Source organism: Puntigrus tetrazona, unplaced genomic scaffold (genome assembly GCF_018831695.1).
Source record: "Puntigrus tetrazona isolate hp1 unplaced genomic scaffold, ASM1883169v1 S000001179, whole genome shotgun sequence".
Lineage (NCBI taxonomy): Eukaryota > Metazoa > Chordata > Actinopteri > Cypriniformes > Cyprinidae > Puntigrus > Puntigrus tetrazona.
This window is the reverse complement of record NW_025048765.1, coordinates 375,001-391,418: the sequence shown is the minus strand read 5'-3', so window position 1 is coordinate 391,418 and position 16,418 is coordinate 375,001. Positions and strand designations below refer to the sequence as shown.

Below are 16,418 nucleotides of genomic sequence, written 5' to 3'. Positions count from 1 at the left end.
TTCTCCTCTCCCTCGTCCACCTTCTCCTCTCCCTCGTCTACCTTGTCCTCTCCCTCGTCTACCTTGTCCTCTCCCTCGTCCAACTCTTCCTCGTCCCGACATCTTCTTTCTTTTTCAGTTTTTCTGTTGTTCTGTATTGTTTTGAACAAAAACCAGTCCAGAAAGTGTTCAAATCCATGTAATCCATTACTTGGAATTAATCAATAAGATTGGAATCAGCTATCTCTTAATTATCAGTAATTAAAATAATTATTATCAGCTCTTTTAAGCTGCTGTTTTTACAGAAGTAGAGGCTTTACAATATAGTTAGAGTTTGGAACATTAGCTCTTTATTTTTGACATGCTGTGTTTAAGCATTTGTAAAAATGATAAGAAAGAGCCATGATTTTGCTATGGGGTAAACTTGTGTAAAAAGAAAATGTAAGCATTTTAAAAATGTGTTAATTGACTGAATATTGTGTGAAAACAACATGAATTGTGTTAATGGTATGGTTACAACAAACGGATGTTGTGCTAATTGTGTTTAGAGTTTTGAAAATGTGACTAGAAATTGGACAAAAGGATGTTAGCAATAGAAAAAAACTGTAGTGCTTCCTAAATGATTGAGAGAAAAGCGGAGCACGGTTGAGAGTGTATCTTCAACCAGTTACCATCAGGATTTTCCTTCCTTATATGTACATTAGACTGAGTTTCCTTGCCACAGAATATAGTCCGCTTGGATGCGAATCGAGTGAAGTGTGAACCCTTCCTGGAGTGTGAATCGTCTCAACTGTGTGTGTAACGGAAAAGTTGGACTGGCGAGCCGCCCGTTAATCGGACCCTTTGAACAATCCTGTTGAAAGAACATCAAGGTTGAACATACTCGTCTTTGAATGACTGATTGTACATTTATTCTGTTTAATGTGTAAAGGTTTATTGTTAACATTTTCAGCATTGAGTAACTAACCTAAAGAACAAAAATAATAGCAAATCAGAGATAAGGGAAATAGTTTATGACAGGGTTTATACCAAACATCAGTTATCATCAACTATGTGAATTAGCTGTTAACAAAGAAACAAAAAAGCAAGAAATATCAACTTACTCTGATAAGTAGTATTGCAAGACAGCCCTGTAAGAAAAGAAAGTCATAGAAGTTTGCTTATTTTTTTTATTTTTGTTTTGCTCATTGTTAAAATACAAATTTCCTTCAATTCTTACCTTAAATTTTGTGTCTGTGTGTTCACTGCTGTTGCAAAATCTCTCTCTTAGGACGAATCTACACTTCTGAAATTACTGGTCCATTGATAGACAAGTTATACAAAATTTGGGTGTCACGGGTTACATTTAGCATTAGCCAGCTCTTTTAAATTTGCCAAGATGTCAGGCTCCTGGTAAACATTGAATTATGGTGGCTGGTCTCTATTTTCACATTCTGAAGAATAGAATCCAATTTCTAGAGCACTTTCATCAAGAATCTTAGTGGGTGTATCACTGAGTAGGGAGAACCGGTTTGATGTTCTGCAGGTTCAGCAGGTTCCCTATAGAGTACCTCCACAGAACTTACTTGTAAGTATAAGGGAACAGTATGTTTTGTGTTAGTTAATAATATTATGATTTAGAAGTCTTATTATAATAACAAAATATATGATGCAGTATATTTTTACACTAGATACTGGGTATTATTACTTCACATCTCCTCTCAACCTAGAATCCAGAATACGATTTACAGAATAAGTAGATGCGCGGTGGTTGTACAAGCAGGGTCAAAACAACAAAACAGAGCAAGGGAGACAATCCAAAAATCATAACAGTTGAGCAGAAGGTCGGGGCAGACAGAGAACAATCAGAGAACAGGATAAACAGTACAATCAATCAATCATTTTTATTTATATAGCGCTTTTAACAACACAGGTTGCATCAAAGCACTGTGATGTTAAAAGTACAAGGTAGGTAACAAGGCAGAGAATACAATGGGTAATGCTCAGAATTGATCACCATAGCAAATCAAGACTTTGCACAGGTTGAACTGACTAGTCCATTTAAATAAAGGGACTAATGAGCAGTGGACGTAATGAAGGGTACAGGTGTGCGTGCTCAGCTCCATGTAAGAGGCAGTATGAGCAATAGAGTTCAAAAGGCCGGTTAATACTCTGGCGAGACCTCCCTCTGGTGGTGTAGAGGAGATGGCCCGATAACCTTCATAGTAGCAGAAGTACAGTTAATTAACAACTGTGAAACATATCTATTGTAGTATAACTTGTAAAATGTATAATGTCATGCTTAACACAGTAACAAGAAGATAACAAGGTTTTGCTTTAGATTTCAACCCGTGAATGTCAAACTTACACAGTAACTACATGAAACAAGTATTTTTGTATAGTAGTTAAGAAAAATATTGCAGTACATTTTATTCTAATTGCCTCAAACCACACACATATTACAGCTATCAAGAAAACATAAATGATAGAGTAAATATACATGTTGTGTATTATGATGTTATATTTATATTTTATCATGAGAGCTACTGGAAACAGATAATCTATTTTTTCTGTACTGCACTGTACAATGCTGCTGGTGGACTCGTTGCTGAGATGACCATATGCAGTTCTCTTTCATCAGGTAAATTTTTAAATGTAAATTTCTGAACCAAATCATAGCAGAAATTCATTATATTATTTCCACAGTAATCTCTGATTTCACATAAAGAAACAGCACATATTATAGCATATTCTTAAGTAAACTGGTAAAATTATGAAGACTTGTGGTTTTAAACAGTTTACTATTTGTATCAGTAATGTAAGAGATGTGGTGTAATAATGCCCAGTATTTGGTGGAAAAATGTACTGCATTATATTTTGTTATTACAATAAGACTAATCATAATATTTTTAATTAACACAGTATGTCATGCATACCACATAATCTTAGAATAGTTACACCTTATTTATAAAATATACTAATAGTACAAATACTTTTCATTTTCCAAGTCATTGCCCTCCTATCCCCCTAAACATTGCACATTGTTTCCTTTTACATACGGCTGTACATTTTCAGTAAGTGTGTAGTACATACTAAGGAATTTCAGAATAGGTACCTTTTAGTTTTACAATATTTACTGTATAAATGCTTTATAATTTCACAGGTTATTACCCCCTTATTTCCCAAACATTATATATTGTTCCCTTATACTTACGAGTAGGTACTGTGGAGGTACTCTAGGTTCAAAATAGGTATGCTGTAAATTCTGTGTAACACTGTGGGCTGTAATCTAAAGCATTAAGAAAAAAATACAGCTATTTGCCTTAGGGATTATGTTGCAGCTGTTATTAGATAAAAGCAGTTTTATGGGTCTGTCAGGCTCTTACTAGGTCAATTACTTGACTGATCGCTAAGAAATAGCTTCTAAACAGATGACAGTAGTTACATTTACTTCTTTTTTTGTTGGGTAACTACTTTTAGTGTATTTACAGATGGGTACTTTTACTTTTTTTGTGAAAAAAACAGTACTTTTATTTTGGGTTACTACTGTGGGTTATACTCATCTTAAACTTCATATTAATGGAACACAAGTTACATATACACAAGTATACTAAGATTATTTCAAATCTATTTCAGTGAGAGATGCTCATTTATTAATGATTCATTCTTTTGAGTCAATTCTGATCAAATGCTGATAAAACATTGTGAAATTATTTCACATATCAGGTTGAATGATACATTTAGTTCCCTGCCCAAGTGTGCAGAGTCGTCTGAAAATGTTTTCACTTGTTGTAACAGTAAGTTTAAGAATATTAAGAACGTTGAAGGTGTGTGTGCTCTCAGATAACAAAATTACAGTATATAACAGTTATGTAACTACAAAATAATCTGGTGACCAAAGTTTCATTGTAGCGACATAACTAAGGTGCGTATCATCAGTTAATTTTTTTTTTTGAATTATTTATTTTCTATGGGCAGACATACAATTAGACCTAATCTGGGTCTTCTAAAGCCCAAACTAATGTAGTGGATGTTCCAAAGGCTGTGAATGATGAATACAGTTTCTTAATAAATTAAGTTTATTTATTTTGAAAAACACACAAATATGAACAGTAAAATACACTTAAAGTATTAATAAAAACATACTTTTGTGACGAGCATCCCGAGGAGTCAGCAGCATCGCCCTGAAAGCAGACGGACCGATCATCCTTACACGAGCACAGCCCGGACCCATTGCACCACGAGGAAGAGAGCATGCACATTACTGGAGCACCCACTTTGATCCTTCACTGTTTTATCACGCTGTAACTAAATCCATCCTCAGGGGTACTTTATTTGAGCTATCCTTGTCATGTGATTCTTCACCCCGTTACAGTGGGGAATGTGGTGAGAGCAAAGAAGCTCAGCCTGGGCCCCATCCTCTCCTGCATTTCATTGTCCAGAATGGCCTGCTGTTCTGTGTCACTCAGTGAAGTTGGGAGGAAAAATTGCTGTTGGTCGTGCCATGCACAACGACAGAGACAGTACTGGAACTGGCACATTCACACCCCATGGCAGGACATCTGTAGGCAGCTAACACCATTCAGGTTCGGACAAGCATGCCCTTCCTGCCAGGTGACATCACCCAAGATGCCTCCCCCAAGTCCGCTGATCCCTCTGCCCATCATCAAGGTGCCATTTGAGCGCATCAGGGTGGAACTTGTAGGGCCACTGCCTAAGACTATGCCAGCCAGTATCCAGAGGCAGTGCCACTCTGAAAAGCCATTGCCCAGGAGCTCAGCTAAGGCCGGTGGACTCTGAGGACAAGCGCGACTGGGCCCTCATGTGGTTTCACCCCGTTTGAGCTTCTCTCTGGCTAACAACCCCACGGCCTCCTGAACGTGCCAAAGGAAGCCTGGGAGCAACATGGTGGAACACATGAAGCTGATGAAGGAGAAGATCAACTGAATCACGCCATAAGTCTGGGGGCCCAACAGCCCGGACACCAAGTCACGGTCCTGGTCCCCAATGCTGCCAATGCCCCAAGTTCCTGGCCACCTGGCAGGGCTTCTATACTGTGTTGGAGAAAATTGGACCGTTTAGCTGCTGTGTGCGGCAGCTTGAAAGGAGAGCAAATCAGCTTTACAACATCAACCTCAAAGTGGGTCAGGCCTAGAGACCAGCCTGCCACCATCCTGTGGTGATCCCATGGTTGTAGAAGTCAACCATTTCTCGGCTGCCCAGAAAGTGGAGCTGCAGCACCTGATCAGTCAGATCTCTGATATGTTTTTTTCCTACAGCACGACATCCAGACCCCACCATGTCCCTGAGGCTCATCGGCAGACTATTGAGGAAAAAGTACAAGAGATGCTAAAGTTAGGGGTGATAGAACCATAAGCCCTTGGTTCAGCCCAATCAATCATTTCAATCAATCATTTTTATTTATATAGCGCTTTTAACAACACAGGTTGCATCAAAGCACTGTACAGTATAATGACAGGGATATATAGTGACGAGAGTGACCAATTTCTTATTAAATGCAGAGACGGTCTCTGTAGTCAATTCAACGATAGTCACTAGAAGTTAAGTGTCCCCAACCAAGCAAGCCAGAGGCGACAGCGGCAAGGAAACAAAACCCCATGCATATAGAATGGAGAAAAAAAAACCTTGGGAGAAACCAGACTCAGTTGGGGTCAGTTCTCCTCTGACCGGACGCCCAGCACTTAACCTCCAGTTCAATTTTAAACGCAGCTGTGTCAGGTAGTGTAAATGACTTAGTGTGTGCGTGTGTGTGTGTGTGTGTGTGCATCAGGATCTGGTGATCTGTCGACGGGCGCATCTAGGTTTTCTGGTCTCTGATGAACATAATCTCTGGGTGCTGATCCACCATCTAGTCTGGATACAAACTGTGAAAACAGATTGAGAAAGAAACAGGACTAATATTAGCGTAGATGCCATTCTTTTACGATGTCACAAGTACATCGTATTTTAGGAGTAGTGTTCCCGGTTCCAGCAAATCTAAGTAATGCAGCCTAAAAATCCTTTAACGGATTTGAATAATAAAAGGTGTGTTGGTGTGTTATGTGTAGGCTAAGTTAAAAAGATGTGTCTTTAATCTAGATTTAAACTGGCAGAGTGTGTCTGCTTCCCGAACAGAGTTAGGGAGATTGTTCCAGAGTTTAGGTGCTAGATAGGAAAATGATCTGCCGCCCGCAGTTGATTTTGATATTCTAGGTATTATCAAATGGCCAGAGTTTTGAGAACGCAGCGGACGTGCAGGACTATAATGTGATAAGAGCTCGCTCAAGTATTGAGGAGCTAAACCATTCAGGGCTTTATAGGTAATTAATAGGATTTTAAAATCTATTCGATGTTTGATAGGGAGCCAGTGCAGTGTTGACAGAACTGGGCTAATGTGATCATACTTCCTAGTTCTAGTAAGGACTCTGGCTGCTGCGTTTTGGACTAGCTGAAGTTTGTTTATTAAGCGTGCAGAACAACCACCCAATAAAGCATTGCAATAATCTAACCTTGAGGTCATAAACGCATGAATTAATATTTCTGCATTAGAGGTTGAAAGCATAGGTCGTAATTTAGATATATTTTTAAGATGGAAAAACGCAGTTTTACAGATGCTAGAAACATGATTTTCAAAGGAAAGATTGCGGTCAAACAGCACACCTAGGTTCCTAACTGATGATGAAGAATTAACAGAGCAGCCATCAAGTGATAGGCTGTGTTCTAGATTATTATATGTGGGGTTTTTAGGTCCAATTATTAGCACCTCTGTTTTTTCAGAATTTAACATTAAGAAGTTACTCATCATCCAGCTTTTATATCGACTATGCATTCTGTTAGATTCTCAATTTGGTGTGTATCACCAGGCTGCGCTGAAATATAGAGCTGAGTATCATCAGCATAGCAGTGAAAGCTAACACCATGACTCCTGATAATATCTCCCAGAGGTAACATGTAAAGGTTGAAAAGTAACGGTCCTAGCACTGAGCCTTGAGGAACTCCATATTTCACTTTTGATCGATATGATACCTCCTCATTTAATGCCACAAACTGATAGCGGTCAGATAGATATGATGTAAACCATGCTAAGGCGCTTCCTCTAATGCCAACATAGTTTTCTAGTCTATCCAAGAGAATGTTGTGATCGATAGTATCGAATGCTGCGCTAAGATCTAATAGCACTAATAACGAGATAAAACCACGATCAGATGATAGAAGCAGGTCATTAGTAACTCTAATGAGAGCAGTCTCAGTACTATGGTACGGTCTAAAACCTGATTGGAAATCCTCACAGACACCATTTTTTTCTAAAAAGGAATACAGTTGTGAGGATACTACCTTTTCTAGTATCTTTGACAGAAAAGGAGATTAGAGATTGGTCTGTAATTTACTAAGTCTTTGGGATCAAGATGTGGTTTCTTAATGAGAGGTTTAACTACAGCCAGTTTAAAGGTTTTGGGAACATATCCTAATGACAATGATGAATTAATAATGTTCAAAATAGGATCTATGACTTCTGGAAGCAGATCTTTTAATAGTTTAGATGGAATAGGGTCTAACATACATGTTGCTGGTTTAGATGATTTAACAAGTTTGTACAAGTCTTCTTCTCCTATAATAGAGAAAGAGTGTAATTTTTCCTTAGGGATCTAAAGCTCATTATCTGATGTGAAACTGTAGTTGACGGCTGCATAGTTACAATTTTATCTCTGATGGTATCAATCTTAGAAGTAAAGAAATTCATGAACTCATTGCAGCTATACTCTTGGGGCATATTAGCACCTGCTGATGCTTTATTTTTGTTAATTTAGTCACTGTACTGAATAAATACCGGGGTTGTGTTTGTTTTCTTCTAAAAGGGATGAAAAATAATCAGATCTTGCTATTTTTAATGCTTTTCTGTATGACAGCATACTCTCCCGCCAGGCAATACGAAATACTTCTAATTTGGTTTTTCTCCACCTGCGCTCCATTTTCCGGGCTGCTCTCTTTAGGGTGTGTGTGTTGTCATTATACCATGGAGTCAGATTGTTTTCTTTTATCTTTTTAAGTGCAAAGGAGCAACTGTATCTAAAGTGCTAGAAAAAGAGAGTGCATAGTTTCTGTTACATCATCAAGTTTTTGCATCGTATTGGATGAACTAAGGAATTGAGATAAGTCAGGAAGGTTATTTAGAAAGCTTTCTTTTGTGGTGGAAGTGATGGTTCTACCATACTTGTAATAAGGTGCAGAGTTTACAGGTTTAACTATACAGAGTTCACACAAGACTAGATAGTGATCTGAAATGTCATCACTTTGCTGCAGTACTTCAACCATTTTAACATCTATTCCATGTGACAGTATTAGATCTAGAGTATGATTTTGACAATGAGTAGGTCCAGAGACGTGTTGTCTAACCCCAATGGAGTTTAAAATGTCTAAGAAAGCTGATCCTAATGAGTCTTTTTCATTATCAACATGGATATTAAAATTGCCAACAATTAAGACTTTATCTGCGGCCAGTACTAACTCAGTTAGAAAATCAGCAAATTCTTTGATGAAATCTGTGCTGTGTCCTGGTGGCCTGTATACAGTAGCCAGTACAAACATGACAGAAGATTTATCACTAGCACATGATTCTGTAGATAATGTTATATGCAGCACCAAAACTTCAAATGAGTTATATTTAAAGCCTGCCCTCTGAGAAGTACTAAGAATATTGTTATAAATTGTAGCAACACCTCCCCCTCTACCTTTTAAACGTGGCTCATTTTTATAGAAATAATTTTGGGGGGTAGATTCATTTAGAGTAATATAATCATCTGGTTTTAGCCAGGTTTCTGTCAAACAAAGCAAATCTAGCTTCTGATCATTGATCAAATCATATACATAAAGTGCTTTTGTGGAAAGTGATCTAATATTTAGCTTGAGCCAAGTTTTATCGTTTGCTTATTTGAATTATAGGTAGTTTTAATTTGTTGGACATTAATTAAATTATTGCTTTTGATTAGGTTTGGACGTTCTCTGCATATTCTAATTCGGGAACAGACACAGTCTCTATAGTGTGATATCTAGGTGAAAGAGTCTCTATGTGCTGAGAATTAACTGCCTTCTGTGACGTGAGGCAGCTAGCAGACGGTCGGTTTAGCCGGTCTGTCTGCTTCCTGACCTGGGCACTAGTTGGTCATGTTGGAGCTATAAGACTATATGCCATATTTCTAGATAGAAGAGCGGCACCACCCCAAGAGGGTGAAGACCATCTCTTTTCAACAGGTCAGGTCTGCCCCAGAAACTCATCCAATTGTCTATAAAGCCTATGTTGTTCTGCGGGCACCACTTAGACATCCAGCCATTGAGACCCAGCAATCTGCTGTGAATCTCATCACCCGGTAAGCAGGGGGGACCAGAGCAGATTACATTGTCCGACATCGTGCTTGCAAATTCACACACCTCTTTAATATTATTTTTAGTGATCTCCGACTGGCGAAGTCGAACATCATTAGCGCCGACGTGAATAACAATCTTACGAAATTTACGTTTAGCATTAGCCAGCACTTTTAAATTTGACAAGATGTCAGACGCTCTGGCTCCCGGTAAGCATTGGACTATGGTGGCTGGTGTCTCTATTTTCACGTTCCGTACAATAGAATCGCCAATTACTAGGGCACTTTGATCAGGTTTCTCAGTGGGTGCGTCACTGAGTGGGGAGAACCTGTTTGATGTTCTGATCGGAACGGATGAGCGGTGTTTTGACCCGCGACTAGCCCGCCTCACGGTCACCCAATTGCCCTGCTGCACGGGCTCTGAAGCTGGAACCGAACAATGTACATGATTCACTGTACTAGTCGCATCCAAAGCAGTATCTACAGCCCTCGCATTCTTACTGTCCTCAATTAAAGTTTGGATACGTGTCTCTAATTCTAAAACCTTCTCTGTCAGCCTAGCTATTTCCCTGCATTTATCACACGTGAATCCCTGATCGCTAACAGAGAAGGACAAGCTATACATGTGACAGACAGTGCAAGAGACGATGCAGGGAGAAGCCATTTACTCACCGTAAGGATTCACTTACCACTCTTGTTTTGATGAGCTTGTGAAAATGGAGCGAACAGCGCGAGGAACAAATGAACAGGAGCGGGGGAAAAAAGCCCACAATCGGCGCGAAAACGCGGGTGGGAGCGAAAGTGAATCGGCTAACGAGTACTAACTCACCGCCGAGTTTTAGATTAAAGCGAACGAACTAACAGCAGTCTAATTAGTTAGATTAATTTAATAGTATCAACGATATGTACACAGTTAAATTATATTTGATCGTTAGAGAAGAGGTGATAAATTGAAAAGCGAAGCTACACGCAGCTACAAACAAACCAACCTCTCAGCAGACAGGAGCAATCGAGCCTCAGCAGACAGGAGCAATCGAGCAATCCAATCGTGATGGTTCCAAAACCTGATCACAACTTCCCTGTGCGGCCTACCTGGATGACATAGTGATCTGTTCTGAGGCATGGGAGAGTCACTTGGACTGTCTGCAGAGGGGGCTGTCAGAGCTCTGGAGGCCTGGGCTCACCGCCAACCCTCACAAATGCCACCTTGCACTTTCTGAGGCAAAGTACCTGGGTTACCAGGTCGGTAGGTGTCTCATCCGGCCACAAGATGGGAAGGTTAATGTGATCCACTCAACCCTGAAACCTGAGACCAAGACCCATGTACAGGCCTTCTTGGGGTTTGCTTGTTGTTTGTCATTTCTTCAATCACAAATGCAGACGTGTTGCGTGATTATTATGTCACTACTGGATGCAACAAATATTTGGTGTATGCAGCCTTATGACAAATACAGGCATCCCCACCCCCCAATCCAGAAGGAAGAACCCATAGCAATGCAGTGCTTTTTGATAACTGGCAACGAAGGAACAGCGAATGCCTCAAGTCAATGACAATGCGCTGATTCTAAACGTGTCTCTCACATAGACTGACAAAGGAGTTTAAAGATTCAACTGTTTGCGAAATGGAGGGGTTTTTTTTTGTTTGTGTATCCTACCATTCTCATTCTGCTCAAATCTAAATAGTTCATAATATTTTCATATTTGCGATTTAACATATATAAATGCTAAAATATTTATTATGTAAATTAAAGGCTTTGTACTTTAGTCATGTTTCAGTAGTGATACACTGATGTTTGCTTCGCTATATTTTATTTTGATAAAAACTGTGTTTAGCTAAGCTAGTAATGCTGAAATTGCTTTTTGTTTGTGTGCGCACCTGAGTGATCACTTCAGTTGTATCCAGAATCAACTTAAAATTTTAATTATTGCCTTAATAATGATGGTCTGTATTGAAACATTGTGCTTTTATAAAACAAATAAACTTTCTGTCATCTGAGTTTCCTTTCTGTGATTTAATAATTAAGCATTAATTAAGCATTAATCATAAGAAAGAAATGAAACTTAACATAAATTAATAAAATAAAATATTTTTTGTATGTGTATGTACTGCAGATTATATATAACATTATAACGTAATGTAATATTTCACATCTAGGTGGAAAAAATGTGTACTACTGTCTGCTCAAAATAAAATTAGCGTAGTATTTGTTTTTTTTTCCCTGTTGTACTGAAATCGCATTTAACCGTGACCCCATATTGAAGTTTGTACTGAACCGTGACACCTGTCTATTGTGCCATCGCTATTAGTATATGATTATTTCATAACTCAATATTCAATATTTATTGATCTGCTTAAGCAGTAAAGAGTTTTGCTATAAACTAAAGTATAAAATCGTAGTATTGCTGATATGAATAAAATTGTCTTTTAAAACAAAACCTACTCCTTTAAAACAATACCTGTGTCATCATGATATTATGAATGTTACTTTTTTTTTAACTGAATCCCATGGAGGTGTAGCTCATTGTTATTACAATTACTTATTTCCTCTTTGGAAGAAGCCAGTGATGTAATCTTATTGTTCCTGTGGGGTGAACCCTGTCAATTTTATTGATTCATTCCTCCAACTTCCTCTTTGGTTGAAAAGTGGACAGATCCACAGCGTGTCCATGTCATAAGCAGTATGCTCATCATGTGATGTGTCTGTATTCAGACTTCAAAATAGCCTTTATACTTAACACTATGCATGCTTAAGGTAAAGATACGTAGTTACACAATAATAGTGTATTTGTATTCATTGAGCAAAAAAGCCAAGCCTATTACACAGAATCGAGCCTGGAACAATATTATTATTATTATGCTTAAAATTGGTGCTGATAGCTTTGTGGGCATTAACGTTTTTTTCCTGGACAGATATGACAAGTTTTTGATTGCTCTTCTTTGTACAAACATCTTGCATCTTTCATCTTTAGGCATAAACTATAGTTACATTAAAAAAAAATCTCATCTTAAAGCTGTGAAAATAAATTATTAGCCATTTTATAAAGACTAACTTAAAGTGACACCCATCATTTTATATTTAAAGTCTGTTTATAAAGTATTTATATAGATGTTCAGTGTAGAATAACTTGAAAGCATTAAAAAAAGCTTGAAAGCTTAATTGTAGGAGAAGGTCATTTTAATAAATTTCATGTAATTTATTAAAATGACAATATTTACTAGGTTATAAAATTAGGTCATGTTTTAAGTTCATACATATTTTATTATGAACATCTATTGTTACCAAAATCAATGAAATTATGCTTTTCCTTATTGAATGTCACACTAAAACTGTGTGATTTTCATAGTACTGTTTATATATTTAAGTTCACTTTAAACCACAGACCAGCCAGAAATGGTTAATTTCTATTATTTTGGATGAAAAAAGTTTAAGCCAGTAATACCTGTTAAGTAATATTTTAGAGAAGCACACATTCTTAGGATTCTAGTCAGCTAACTGTGTTTTGTGCTGTTGCTAAAACTATCTATTGGATCTAATGTAATTATACCCCACATCCAAGTTTCACGTTATAATATGCAAAAGTCTTAACATTAATTGGGAGCACTTTATAATAACCATACATCATGAATCATTAGTTAAGCATTCGCAAATAGTCGATTCATTCTTTATAAACCATTGTTCTTGATTTATAAGCATATCTATTATAAAGAGATTTAAAGGCTCAGTAATCTTCCTAACAGAAAAAAATACACAACACAGAGGGATACAAAACTACAAACATTAAACATTACATATATGCCCAAGAACAAAGCATTTATAGATACACTTGTAAACTGCTTACTAATGTATAATACTTTTGGAACAATTTATAAAGGATTAATTGAGTATTTACTAATGCTTAACTAATGTTTCGTAGTGTGTAGTTATTATAAAGTGTCACCCATTAATCTCTTTATTTTACAGGAGTAGTAAAACTTGCCCAAAATTAAAAAAAAATGGACAAGCTTAAACAAGTAAAGTATCAGCATAAGCCAGCAAAGGACCAGCTCAAAACAGCATCTCAGCTTCAAAACATACCTAACCAGCATATGCTGGTTTTTTTAACAGGGTCCTCTTGAGGTGAAAGTGTTTAGACAGCTTTCAAAAAGGCAGCCAGGCAGTGTGAACACATGGAGACCCATATCTCAGTGTGCAATGATCGATTGACTTTTACAAAAGGTATGAACTTAATATGTATGCATACCCTAAATGATTAGTAACAATAATAGTGTTAAATATGACATGGTTTGTGCCAATATTTGGTCATGTTTGTAAAAAAAAAAAAAAAAAAAAAAAAAAAACATCTTTGACGTGAAAAACTGCTCAGACGTACAAATGTTTTATTTTCAAAGTATCACAGGTAAATGTAGCTTAAATGCTTCTTTTGTGTCATCTCCAGGTGTTCTGACTGAATGCTATGATGAGCTGGGGAATCGCTACCAGCTGCCTGTCTACTGCCTTTCACCCCCTGTCAACATGATCGAGGAAAAGAGCGAGTCAGAGACCATTGAGGTCCCAGAAGCTCCAGTTAACGAAGGCCAGGAGTGTCAGTTACGTCTGCGTCTCTCCACAGGACGAGATCTACGCCTGGCCGTCCGCACCAGCGACAATGTCCAGCAGATGAAGTGCCGTCTGCAAACCCAGGAGGGTGTAGTGGCCACCAGCCAGCGCTGGTTTTTCTCAGGCCGACCACTCACAGACAAGATGAAGCTGGAAGAACTGAAGATATCCAGAGACTATGTCGTGCAGGTGATCGTCAGCCAGCCTCCCATAACCCCCCCACTGCCACAGAACCCCACTCCTGTGGAAAACTAATGACTCGTTGGGATATTAACCACCACACCAAGTGTGTGTATGTGAGAGGACATCAGTGTGCATAGGCCACAAGATTTTTCAGAAGATTTCTCTATTTTTGGATTGGCCATTCAAGTCTAGAGTGAACCTCTAGAGGCTTTTCCCTTCAAACACTCACTGCCTTTGATTTATAGATTTTCTAAGGGAGTTGAGACTCAGATTTTCTGTATAAAAACCTCTGGTCTAGAACACTGGAGTCCTGAATTGATCAGAGAGGTCCACAAAGTATGGTTTTGGCAAAGGAAACTTTATAATGGTTTCTTATTTTGAAGATTATGAAGTTACAAGCTTCATATTCTTTTCTTCATTTTTCTTGTGACGAGATCATATGTCTGCAAGGCAGACCAGGTTAGAACTTGAATTATAAAACAGTGACAATTGGGGCCAAAAGTATATTTTAAACTGCTATTGGCTTTCAGGTACAGGAGAATAACTTGTTGGACTGTATTCTTATTTTTAATTTTATTAGAAACTCTGTAACCAAAAATATATAAAGATTTTTTTTAAAGAGAAGATGTAACATGTCACAAAAACATTGTCGGTTTTGGTTTGTCCAGTTGTCCATCATCTTTAATCTTGTGTTGTTGTTTTTTTCCTTTTTTCCAGATAAATTTTTGATTACATAAATTCTCTGAACAGCATTCATTCTACTCTTTCATTTCAAAAGAGGGAAAATTCATTATGTATGTAATGTATGACAAGTAGACATTTGCCTTTGCCACAGACATTTAAATGTGCTTTTAGTGGAGTTGGTAGTTGTCACATTTGGCAGGTAGATTTCAGCTTAGAAAGTTATTCCAATTAATTTCCTCCAACAATCAAATTCGATTTTCTCAATCCCTGAAAGACTATCTGCTGAAAAGGGAAAAATTGGAATTTGGCAAAACTATGCATTGTTCCACACATCCTGAGGATATATAAGGGTAAGAAGGGAGTCATCATGTAATAACTGTGTGTATACATGTGAATGGGGAAGCTACTGTCTCAGTAAGCAATATAACGGAGGAAGAAGTAGTTAATAAAATAGTAAGTAAATAGTGAATAAATACACACATATAAAAACAGTAAAATATAATTTTCTAAAAGGAACCAGACTCAACCCCATTAGTGCTATAGTATCAAATAAATGGATTCAGGGCTTTGTCCTATTAAACTGAGAGTTGAAAATAGAGAAAAAAATGCTTATTTTATTGATAGAGAATGTGTTTTTATAAGGTTAATGAAATATTTGCACACTTTAGTATATCTGTCTGATTTTATTGCAGTATTGTTTATTAACAAAATATAAAATATCAAAAGTTTTATTAAAGTAGTTTATTTTCCTTATTTTCTAAAAATTATTTGTTATTTATATATGTTTTATATGTTTTTTTTTAATAATATTTGTTTCATATTTATATTAAGTAATTATTGGTAATAATACAAAATAAGTCACATCACTTTTGTGTAAACCTCAGGTCTAACTCACAAGTTAAATATATGCTGAATATGCACAAGATACACATGAATAAATGTTATATAGGTATATTAACCAGTGTTTTAAGAAACTGTGGTTAGTCTTTACTTATTACTTATTACTATGTCTTACTGTTAGTAGAATGTCTTAAATAGACTACCAAAATAAATAAAGTTTTACTGAAAATGGATACATTTATGATATGTAATGGTCAGATAAACTATTAGGATGTCACCTTTCAAGCATGGTCTCCAAACACAGCTTGATTCTAGAGAATCACTTAACTATTTAACTTCTAGCTTCTTTCCTTCTTTAAAGGAAATGGTATCTGCAAGTAATTCCAGTCAGGATTTATAAATAGCCATATATAACCTACTGTAATCAACAAGAATACTGCTTATGTTTGGTGCTTATTATTGTAATGCATTACTGGGTGTTTCCATGCAGGCTTGATAAAAATACTCCAGCTGGTCCAAAATGGGTACACTTTGTTTTGTTTTTTTTAATAATATATGCAGTGACTGACTTTAACTAAATGGATACTTGCTATGAGTACTTGTGACCATTCTGGATAATTTGTGAAAATCTTTATGTTCATATTGAACAGTTTACTCTTTGTGTTTATTTAGCACCATGTTTGTCTCGCTATCTATTTTAAAGCTAGTTAGTCCTATTTATTCATGTCATGAAAGTACATGTGGCTTTAGTTTAGTGGCTTTGTCATGTTATGCATTTTCATTGATGTATGGTCAT

The 16,418-nt window shown here is 37.1% G+C and overlaps 1 protein-coding gene across 1 annotated transcript in view; it reads left to right on the top strand.

The window, feature by feature from the left end:
* Positions 1 to 16,418, top strand: part of ubtd2 (ubiquitin domain containing 2) — a 75,134-nt gene that overhangs the window by 58,237 nt on the left and 479 nt on the right. The window contains exon 3 of the mRNA XM_043234615.1: positions 13,755 to 16,418. This exon is cut by the window's right edge and continues 479 nt beyond it. Coding sequence (XP_043090550.1) covers positions 13,755 to 14,170 — 416 coding nt within the window. The 3' untranslated portion in view covers positions 14,171 to 16,418. The remainder of the gene's footprint in view (positions 1 to 13,754) is intronic.